Here is a 12,013-nt window from a genome sequence, read left to right as displayed (position 1 = left end):
CCTTAATATAAATCTATGCTGGTTTTTTTCTCTGAAAAAATAGTTTTTTATCCTGTAAAATTTACAAATTGACAATTTTACTTCATGATTGATGGAAGATTTCCTCTCAACAATTCTATAAGAATTGGTTTATGTTATACAAAGAAACCCTATAAGAATTGGTTCATGTTATATAAAATACATATTTTTTAATAAATAAATTTATATATTAACAATTACTTTAGATTTTCAATTTTTTTTTTTCCACAATTACATATAAATGTAGAATTCTAACATTTTAACAAATAAAATTAAAATATATAAATCGATAAGGACCAATTCACATCAACTTTGGTGTGAAAGAGGACAGTGGAAAGGCCTAAAGAAGCTTGGAAAGAACGGGTGTACATTTTGCACCTCTGGGAGTGTGGAATCGAAAAACCATTTCATTTTGGAATATGATGCATTCAAAGACATCAGAGAAAGTTATGAGAACATGTTAGTCTCAGTTTCTTGGTATCCTCTTTTTAGCGAGAGGATTGTTGCAAGATTGGCCCAGCTCATCATCAATTTGAATCAGAAAAAAATTGAATTGCAAAAAACGAAAAAACAGAAAACTAATACTCTGATGATGGTCTCATAAAATATTTTTAATCTCGTAAACCTTAAAATATCATTTCATTTCATTAAAGGCCAAAAACGTTGCTTAAATTCCATGAACTCAGCGAAAACAACTGAAACTTGTAATTGATTGCTATTATCCCTGTTTTGACACGTTACCAGTATATACGCATGTTGTGGTATGGAACTACGAGACAAAATAGAACATCCACACATCACATCACATAACATAGACGACATTCACACCATATTTAGAATGTGGGAGGGGCCGCATAACAAATCGAAAACCCAAAAGTTTGTTGAACGGAAGAGTATATCCCTTCCCCTCGTCGCGAAAACAAACAGAAGCTTAACAAGAAAATGACTTTAAAGTCTTTGGGTTCATTCCGACCCAAATATCATGTCCAGCTATACACACCCTATATATACCCACAAAGCCCCCTTTCATTTATGAACTCTGGATCAACAGCGGCAGGATGGGGAGAGCCTTCGATTATGTGATCTTGGGTGGTGGCGTCTGCGCTGGCTATGCAGCTCGTGAATTTGTTAAACACGGCATTAACCATGGTGAACTGTGTATTATCTCTGCAGAGACTGTAAGTTCATCTTTTACCTTTAAAATCCAAATCTTCGAAGTTTGAATAATTTGTTTTTTTCGGTTAATGTGTTTGGATTGCATTCATCTGTACATGGAATTTAGTCACTGTTTTGGATATTTTTTCAGTCAAATTTAATGTCGCCCCAGATATTTCATTTTTAGTGTTTGAATTGGTGTTTTGATTTGCACAATTTTGAAGGTAATGCATTTAAATTGTGTTTCGTATATGCCGTCTTATCTTATTTTATGTGTGATTGAATTGGTGTTCCGATTTGCATAATCTTGAAGGTTCTGCGTTTAAATAGTGTTTTGTATATGCTGTCTTATGTTATTTTAGGTGCTCAAATGATTTTGCCCTTAATAGGAGTTTGTAAATTTGAAGATTCTGTAGTTGAGTTTAATTTTGTATAAACTATACGATCTTATCTTATGTCCAGGAAAGTGTTACTTTTTGGAAATTTTACAATTAAAGTTTCAAATTTGTTTAAAATTTCCTGTCCTGTTTTATGAGATTGAATTACTTTTTTCATTTGCTTTGCACTTGGATCTATTGGGAATCTATAGTGTGTATTCGGCAGCTATTTGATATCATTATTATTGTGATTGTTTTTGGTTGGTAAATGCCTTCTTGTTAACGAAGTGGTGGGCTATCTACTGCCAAATTTGCATATGATTTGCACCTGGCCTTATTCTTGGCCTGTCAAGGTTGCTGAGTTGCTCCCACTTGGTGTCAAGGTCGCTGAGTTGCTCCCACTTGGTCTCACAGGTGATTCAATTGGTTACTGAAACATGTGTTAGGTGGGTTGGGGGAATCTACACTTGGGTTTGAGCATTGAAAGTGTTTGGATCAACCACTTGATCACAATTCAACCCACCTGGCAATCTAAGTCACATGGTTCAGGTTTCAGTTTGGGTTTGGTAATGATTAAGTTCGGTACAAATTTGATTTGAATGACTAGGATTGAATAAAGTTAGCTATTAGGTTTGTTTATCACTCTCGTTCTATATTCTATATACAGAGGGAGAAATCAACATCAGTAGATACAAAAAAATGTTATCATGGACTTGGGAACTGCAAGGATAGATTAAAATGTTATCATGGACTTGGAAACTGCAAGGATAGATTATGAACATGAGCTGTGACACATGGTGACAAGCTTGACGCATGGACTTGATCAACGGCCATGAGGTTTGCCGAACCTCAAAATTTTTGTTAGGTTTGCTTAATTTTGAACCTCAAGGTTGAAGTTTAACAAACCTGGTAACATAGTTGGCAACTACTACGACCACCACCCCCATTATTATATTTTGTTGTTTGTTTTATGGGTTAAAAAGGAGATTTTCGAGGTTCTCTCGGATATTACATAAGGCATGAACCTTGGTGGACACTTTCGAAAATGTGAAAAAAAGCTATTTTGACCATAACAGCCATGTTGGGAAGAAATGGACAAGATGATAAGGGTAAAGTTTGGTTTATGAATATAAGCTGAAGAGTTACAAAGAGTAAAGAAGTATTACATACAACTTTTGAAGCATACGTCATTGTGTCGTATTGCAATCTTAGATTGAAAGAAAGAATTGCACCATATTCGCAACCAAATTATTTATCTTATGTTGGCGACCAATCATCTCTAAGTGTAGAGGCAATGTGGCATACCCTATGTGTCTTCTGAACTTGCCTCCAGTTTTCTCCATGAAAAAGTTGTTTTACATAGCATCACACCCCAATTAGGTCTTTGGATAACAATTGAATACTTATGTGTCTTCTGAACTTGCCTCCAGTTTTCTCCATGAAAAAGTTGTTTTACGTAGCGTCACACCCCAATTAGGTCTTTGGATAACAATTGAATACTTATTATGGGAATAGTTATGATTAAATGGACGTATGATAATATAATCTCTCTCAAGGCAAGCCAGTTTGAGTTCACCTATGATCTTGCAAAGAATACTTTAATTAGTATAATTGCTTGTAGCGGTGTAATATTTTCCCTCCATATTTAAAATTACTCGGAACTTTGGGTTTCAAAATTTGGAATCAATTTCCCTGCTAAATTTGTCCTCCTGAAAGTTTAAAACTGTTTTTGAATAACGAAGTTGAGCTTGCCTTGCTTGTTGTCATTTAGCAAACCTTGTTTTCTTGTTGTGGATATTTTTTTTTTTTGAAATCGTACTTAAATTTGCGAAGTATAATACTTCTATGTGGCTATCAAGCTCAATAATTTTTCCTCTTTTTTTTCCAATTTTGCTTTCAGCAGAGATTCTAGCATGATCAATCTCTATAATTGAACTTGTGGCAATTATCAGATTGGCATTCGTGATATTGTCAACATATTTTTTGCCATTGTTTTTATGTTCATATTATAGGTTCATGCAAAATCAAGCTCTGGTTGTGATCAATGCCAAGTCTATGATAATGACCAGTGTTGCAGGATCTGTCCCCCTCCATTCCCCCCAAAGATCAGAGGCCGGAACCACGCACCATGCAGATCCATGCTGAAACTGCCCTTGGAACCACGTCCCATGATTTTAGAACCGTGGTTCCTTAAATTTTGCACGCTTCTTGCCATGTTTCCTCAAATTTAGTCCAAATTTGAAAGCTTCAAGACACCTCCAAAATGCAGAAACTATAAACTTCTCCATCATTTCAGTCAAATAATATGCTACAAGTGCACACAGTTCAGCTCTGCAATAGTTTTAGCTTCTCCAAATGGCAAATACAAACCAAGCAAGGTTCAAAACTAAAGTTCTAGTGCACAGTAGTAAGACAACAAGTCACAGCAGCACCCGACAAGGTTTATTACTGTCACGACAACAGCCATCAAGGTCCAATGTCCACTATCCACAGTCCAACAGTGCCTAGTGCCCACCATTTGCTGTCCACCAATACCTAACCAGGTCAATTACTCTACTATCCATTGTCCAACAACACCTGGCAAGGTTGAAAAGACTCTCTTAGCATCACATAGTCTCTTCTCAGTTTCTATATGAGTTAACTCTTCCCAAGTTCTCATGGTGGGCAAGTGAAATAAAGGCAAATAGACATAAGTTTATAATATATAGATGTCGCTTTAATGTACTATGGATGCCATCTCTATCTTGATTTATGTACAAATATGCATGTTTTCATATAATGTGCAACTAATTTGTTATTTTGGATGTTTTTTTGAATATAAACGCAATACACACACACATATATATGTATTTTTGTACATATATACATATGTGTGTGTATGTGTCTATATATAATAGACGCTTTTGGGACGCTTTGCTTCTAAAAAATGTGCCCACTTCATCCCTGGTTTGTGCAGCATTAATAATGACTAAACATAAACGAGTCTATAGGGATTGGCTGTGTCTAATATTCAGAAAGTACATCTTAACTTTTGGATCCTAATTGACTTTGACAAATTGATTCTATTGTTTGGAATAGGAATTATTGCAAAGGTAGAGGTGTGATATGTCAAATCAATAGGCTATGGTGTGATTCCTTCGATATTTTGGACATTAAAAGTTGTATTATATTCATTTGATGAATTTGTAGGTATCAAACTTACGATCAGCTGCCCAATTTGATCAATAGCACTTTCTTGGACCATGAACAGATCTATTACCACTCAAACTAGCAAGGGTCCTAGGAGGGGATCCTATAGAGCGACTACTAGGTCAAGGGGCAAAAATGGAGCGATAGCCCACTGTCACTTCAGCTAAGGCTCCTTGCTCTTTATGGACTTTCACCGATGGGAGGAGTCCCGATATGAGAGGAATCACTAAGAATAATAGATCAATGATGGGACGAGAGGTGATTCCTAAAGCCTATTCACAAGAGAGGCTCAGATAATGGGTTTGCTTGCTATGAAAGCAAGATACATGGCTTTCTTAGAAGGGCTATGAGGACACTTAGACCTAGGTTTGGGGATTAATACTTGGCAAGGTGTATCCTAGGCTTAAGAATCCTAAAGAAATGATGGTTTCTATGTAATCCTTGTGGAATGTGAGTCACAAAGTTGCAGGACCACAAAGAACCCAAGTGGGCCCATACTAGGTCAATCAACACTAGATGGGCTTGACCAGGTTTGGGAGGAGAATAGGATCAATGGAGTAATTTTCTTTTGAAATTCAAATGCAATGATCCAAATGAGGACACTAACCCAAAGCAACCTAGGGAGAGGAATGATCCTTGAACTAGGGCTTGCAATATCTTAGGAATCCACTGTCGAATTGAGCTCAAATTTGGAGGACCCTTTGACAGGACCCCTTGGGAAAATCCCAATGTAGTTGTGGACCAAAATTCAAGGGTTTTGGATGGCTACAAAAGATTTCGCTTGATGCCCTAGATGACGTATTATGGTTAGGCCTAGAAGGAGAAGAAAAGGCGAGAAAAATATTCTTTCAGGTGACCACCAATGGTTAGATCCAATGTTGATAATATCGGCGATATTCGAAAATATCACGATATTTTCGGCAAAACGATATATCGCTGAGAAAATATCGATAAAATATTGACAAAATATTGGCTATGTTTAAAAATTTGAAAAAATTGATTTTTTATGCTTGCCGATATTTGCGATAAGATGTTTTCTGGACCCTCGCCGATATTTTGCCGATATTTTCGATAAGATGTTTTCTGGACCCTCGTCGATATTTTTCCAATACTGATATTATCAACACTGGTTAGATCAATGCCTTGTCTTTGGGAGAGATGGAGTCAAGGTGATTTCGTGATTTGGAGAGACTTAACTCGATCAAGGAGGCCTTTAGGCAATTTTGCATGGCAAATTAGGGCATGAGAGCAACTACCAAAGGATTTTATACTTTGATGTGCAAGAATTGATCACTTATCAAGGTGTATTCAATGAAATCAAACCTCTAGGAACATGCATTCATCAGACATGGCACATGTAACATATGCAGCACTTCAAAAGTCCAAAACTTCCATAATTTTGCACAAATTAGGGCAAATTTCTGATCTAGAGAGCGAAAATCCCATACATTATTCACATGACAAGATAAATGTAAAAAATAGACATGTACTTACATGTACAATGAGTATATCCAATCATCAAATCAAGACAAACTTGAAGCTCCAAGATCAAGTTAAAAGTATCTAAACATCAAAATTCATCCATGAAACCAAACTCGTCCTCCAAAAGGGAATGCGAAATTCTCACAAGAGCTACTAATTCAATCCAAGTGATGATGAGAGGAATGAATGAACCTCTCATATATTTATATTCTTCTTAAAGAGTTCTTTTTTCCTAATTCGGCCTAATTGAGCCCCAAATAATAAAATAATGTGCAACAATAACATCCCTTGGTGACAAGCCCAACAAGATAGCTTCAAAATAGAAAGATAAGCCCCTCAAGAGGGCAAAATTGTAAACATAATGAGTCGTTGGGCCATTGGGAAGGCCTAGGTGAGTCCAAAGTGTGCCAAGGTGAGAGAATAGACTCCAAACATAGTGAATAAGGGGTTGGCCCCTTGATATCCAAGCAAGTCACATGTAGTGTACCCAAGTGGGTGTGGTGGCACAATGATATCCTCATGGGTCTCCAAGTGGATCGATAATGCCTGTAAACCATCTGTAAGGGCTAGGATGATGACATAAGCCTTCCCTTTGTCTCCTGCGGTGAGACACATCCTCATATGGACCCTGGAACCTCTTCCAAGTGTGTGGTACAAGTGTGAAGCTGACTGGGCATGGTGATCTAGGTGCATCATCCTCATCTAAAATGTGGAACATGAGCAATCACTGAATGGTACTGGGGATCCATAAAGTGCTCTCTGATATGGTGGAGGCCCATGGCTCTCTACGTTCACCCTACAAATGCCAATGTGATCCTCTGGAGAGCTTGGACCCCATATAGGGAGACCAAGCCCCAAAAGGAAACCCACATGCAATTTTGCATAAGATCCAATGCGTTCCCTTGCCTTCCAGTACAACAAATCATCAGAGTAATCAAGTAAAAAAGCTTACAAACCATGGAATCAAATGGACACTTCATGGTGGTATGCCCTGTGAAAATTCTATCATTGCAACAACTGATTTGTTTTACCTACTTATTTTTCAATAAGTTATTTATGAAAACCCTTCAGTAAACATTAAAATAAATTCTGCTGCAGATATCACACCATAATACAGAAACAAACACATGCACAAGAATCAACACATCAAAACAGATATTTTTGGACAATTGTCCCCAGAAAAACCCAATGTGGGAAAACCGGTGCAGCATAGGAGGATTTTATTATTCAACAAATTTTTAGTACAATTGGGTGCCAAACTGGCTTACCCAACAGAGAAAAACTTCTCCAACACTTCTCCCAGTCTTAGCGTTAGGCTTGCTGGCTTTTGTGCAGCTCCCAGACCCTCTGTGTCAGCTCCTACTGCTCTGCGTCAGCACTGAGCTTCTTTGCGTCACCCACGCAGGCCCTCTAGTGACTGCGCAGTCTGCTGCCTCTGCGTCTGCCTCTCCAACCTTTGCGCTAGTCTTCTGGTGCTGTTCCTGACTCTGTTCCGTCCCCGCTACCTCTAGCTGATCTCCAGACCACTAGTTCGAATTTCTCAGCTACCTCGCTCCAGAAATCGAACTGGCTAGTCTCCCTCAGTGTGTTCTCCAATTGACCCTCAAGCCTCTTCCTATACTTTTCCTGTTGGTCCTTCAACGACCAAGATTAAATATCTAATCAACTGCTAAGATTAGATTTGGCTTGATCCATGACTTTTGGAACCTTCTAACCCAGTTTTATATTAATACCCATTAATATTTTATTTTTTCTAAGTTTAGACTTAGGAACTCTATTAAAAATATTAATTATTTTAATATCTCTCAAACTGGTTAGAATATGCCCAAACCATTTCTGGGTCTTGGAGATCTCATGTGCTTTAGCCTCTCCACCAATTTTCATGGCTAGAGCACATTCGATGCTACCCCAAATCAACACTCCCTCTTAGCGAGGACTGTGCTCTAGTAATACTCCATACTGATTCATCACTCTGACTGTACGACACCGGTACCTGCGCTGATGCTAGGCCTCCCCGCTCAACATCCTCTACATTGTTGCATCCTGTACTGCTGCCCATGGCTCTGCCTCTGCCACTGCTGCATCTGTACGATAGCTCCCTCTGCATCCGTGCTGCTGCTGGTGCTTTCTCCCAGCATTGCATCTGCACTACAACTCCCTCTGCATCCATGCTGCTGTTGGTCCTACTTCCCAACACTGTGTTTGCATTGCAACCTCTTCTCATCATGCTACATCGTGCGACTTCTGACTGCTACTACACTAACATCACCCCCATTTCTGCTACTGAAATGGATTCTTTATCATTCCCATATTTTCCCTGAAACAATCAAACTTTGTTCTTCCAAGGGCCTTGGTGAGGATGTCTGTTCTCCTGTAGGAGTGTAGCTCAACCATACAGCTCCTCGTTGGACACAGTCTCTGACAAAGTGACACCGAATATCAATATGCTTTGACCGATCGTGAAACACTGGATTCTTAGAGAGCTTGACGCAACTCTAATTATCACACATGATCCTGGTCGCCTCCATCTTTCTTCTAAATAGGTTCACAAGCAGTTTTCTAAGCCATATGGCCTCGCACGAAGCTGTGCTTGCAGCCATATATTCTGCCTCAGTTGAGCTTAGAGCTATGGACTTCTGTTTCCTACTGCACCAGGAGGTCATTCCTGATCCAATGTTGAAATAGTACCTAGAGGAACTTTTTCGATCTATTGAATTTCCAGCCCAATTTGCATCAGTGAATCCACTCAATTTGATATCCTTACTCCTGGTGTACAAGAGTCCATAATCGACTATTCCCTGTATATATCTGAGAACATGTTTGGCTGCTGCCTAGTGCGCCCTCTTCGGCTCCACCATGAATTGACTGAGGGTTTTGACAGCGTAACAAATGTTTGGCCTGGTATTGACCAGATACATCAGGGATCCTATGAGCTGCCTGTATAAGGTGGGATCAACATCCTTGTCTTCTGATGCATCAATTTTCTTCCAGGTGGTGATCATTGGAGTAGCCATGGGTCTACAATCCTCCATCCTGAATCTCTTCAGAATTTCTGTAGCATACCCTTGTCCAAGGAAGATCTCCCCCTTTTGATGCCAAATTTCCAACCCCAAGAAATAATGCATCTGTCCCAAATCCTTCATGTCAAATTTTGTGGCTAGATTCTTCTTGCAGTCCTCGATGAGCTTGGATGATCCTGTCAGGAAGAGACCATCCACATATAATACTAGGATTAGAGGCTCATTCTCTGAAACCAGATAGTAGAGATTTGGATTTGCGTCACTCTTGACAAATCCCATCTTCTGCAAGTAGCCATCAATTCGACCATACCATGTTCTAGGTGCCTGTTTCAGCCCATACAAGGCTTTCTTCAATCTACATACATGAGACTTCTTCTCATGTGTCTCAAAGCCTTCTGGCTGTTCAATGTATACCTCTTCTTCTATCACCCCATTCAGAAATGTTGTTTTGACATCCATTTGATGAATCTCCCATCCCATCTGTGCTGCAAGAGATATCACGGTTCTAATAGATGTATACTTGGCTACTGGGGCGAAGGTCTCTTCGTAGTCAATTCCTTCCTTCTGAGCATACCCCTTAGCCACAAACCTGGCTTTGTATTTTTCCACACTGCCGTCTGCAGCGTATTTAATCTTGTAGATCCATCTCGAACCTACCACCGATCTGTCTTGAGGCCTTGGCACTACCTCCCAGACATCGTTCACCATTATGGAGTTGTACTCCTCTACCATCGCATCCAACCAAACTTGATGTTGAGCAGCCTCCTGAAAACTGGCAGGCTCCCCATCCTGAGCTACTAATGCCTGATATCTATCTGACTGTTTTCGCTTCCTCTTATTGTTCCTTGTTGCAACGATGAAATCCTCTGCATCTTGCAGAATCTGACAAAGTTCCCTGTTCGTTCTTCCTCTGCCAGTAGGCGCGTTTGTTAGCTCCTCCTCCTCTTGTGATTCTTCCTAATCCGAGGAAGAATTCTTTACTTCCGTTGGTTGAAGAGGTTTGACCAACGACTCCTCTTTTGACTGCTCCTTGGAAGGCATTTCTCGAGATTTTCTGAAAGCTCTCTCCTCCATGAACTTCACATCTCGTCGAACTACTACCTTCCTTCTCCATGGAAGATAGATTCTGTATGCCTTAGTGTTCTCGCTATATCTCACTAAATATCCTTTCTCTGTAGTTTGATCCAACTTCTTCCTCTTTTCCTCGGGTATGCGGCAATATGCTAAGCTCCCAAGAAGACTTTCTCTGGAGTAATCTTGCCCAATGCCCGATGAGGAGTTCTATTCTGAACATAGACTGTCATGTTGCATGCTTCTGCCCACAGGAACTTTGGCATATCCGGATCATACATCATGGCCCTAGCTGCTTCTACGATAGTCCTGTTATTCCTTTTTTCTACTCCATTCTGCTCCGGATTGTAAGGAGCTGTCCACTCTCTTCTGATGCCCTCCTTAGCGCAAAAATCAATGATTTCCTTGTCGACATACTCTCCACCATTATCTGAACGCAAACTTTTATTTTCTTCAAAGTCAGATTCTCCACCAGAGCCTTGAACTCTTTGAATCGACAGAAAACCTCGTCCTTGGTTTTCATAAAATAAATCCAAGTTTTCCTTGAATGGTCATTGATGAAGGTAAGGAAGTACTCGGCACCACTAAGAGCTTTAATGGACATAGGTCCGCAGATATCTGAGTGTATCAATCCTAGTACACTCTTGGCCCTGTTTTCACTTCTGGGAAAGGCTGCTTTAGCATACTTTTGTTGATTTGGGGTAGCATTGGATGTGTTCTAGCCATGAAAATTGGTGGAGAGGCTAAAGCACATGAAATCTCCATGACCCAGAAATAGTTTGGACAGATTGTACCCGGTTTGGGAGATATTAAAATAATTAATATTTATAATGGAGTTCCTAGGTCTAAACTTACGAAAAATAAAATATTAATGGGTATTAATATAAAGCTGGGTTAGAAGGGTCCAAAAGTCATGGATTAAGCCAAATCTAATATTAGTCGTTGATTAGAGATTTAATTTCGGTCATTGATGGACCAACGAGAAAAGTATAAAAAGAGGCTTGAGGGTCAGTTGGAGAATACACTAGAGTGATCAGTCATTCATTTTCCTAGAGCAGGGTTGCCAAGCAAAGTTGAATCAGTGATCAGCAGCGAGGGGCAGTGAGTACGAGGCAAAGAGGCAGGGACAAGACATGGAGACTAGCGCAAAAGTAGAGAGAGTGAGAGTAGCAACCAGTTGAGGCTATGCAGAGCCCAGTAGAGACAATGCAGAGGCCAGAGGGATTGCGTCATCCAACAAAGGCTGCTGGAGTGACGCAGAGGGTCCTAGAGGCTGCGTAGTCCCTCAGAGGGCTGATGCAGAGGGTCTTGGGGCTGACCCAGGTTAGCAGAAGGCTGACGCAGAGGCCAGAAGGGCCAGCACTAAGCTTCAGTTGTGCCGAAGAGGGTTTCGTGGGACAGGTTTTCTGAATACCTGTTTTTGAATATAGAGGTATTGCTGCCATGTATTTTTCTCTGTCGAGTGAGCCGATTAGGCACCCAGTTGTACTAAAAAAGACTCCATAATAATATAAGCCTCAGAATAGCTGCAGCGGTTTTCCCGCATTGAGTTTTTCCAGGGACATTTGTCCAAAAATAACGGTGTCACTTGTGTGCTTGTTTTCTTTTAGTTTGTTGATCTGTAGATGTTGACTGTATTGTGTTTATTTCGGTATTTAATGTATTAAATAACTTGTTCGAATTTAAACAAGTAGAAGAAAT

The 12,013-nt window shown here is 39.8% G+C and overlaps 1 protein-coding gene across 1 annotated transcript in view; it reads left to right on the top strand.

The window, feature by feature from the left end:
* Positions 1–877: 877 nt before the first annotated feature.
* MDAR4 (monodehydroascorbate reductase 4) overlaps positions 878–12,013 on the top strand; it is a 122,994-nt gene continuing 111,858 nt past the window's right edge. The window contains exon 1 of the mRNA XM_089377433.1: positions 878–1,196. Coding sequence (XP_089233559.1) covers positions 1,077–1,196 — 120 coding nt within the window. The 5' untranslated portion in view covers positions 878–1,076. The remainder of the gene's footprint in view (positions 1,197–12,013) is intronic.

Source organism: Pinus tabuliformis, chromosome J (genome assembly GCF_031772625.1).
Source record: "Pinus tabuliformis cultivar Carrire ecotype Pingquan chromosome J, CPIR1, whole genome shotgun sequence".
Classification (NCBI taxonomy): Eukaryota; Viridiplantae; Streptophyta; class Pinopsida; order Pinales; family Pinaceae; genus Pinus; species Pinus tabuliformis.
The sequence above is the reverse complement of the archived record's forward strand: the minus strand, read 5'-3'. Positions and strand labels throughout refer to the sequence as shown.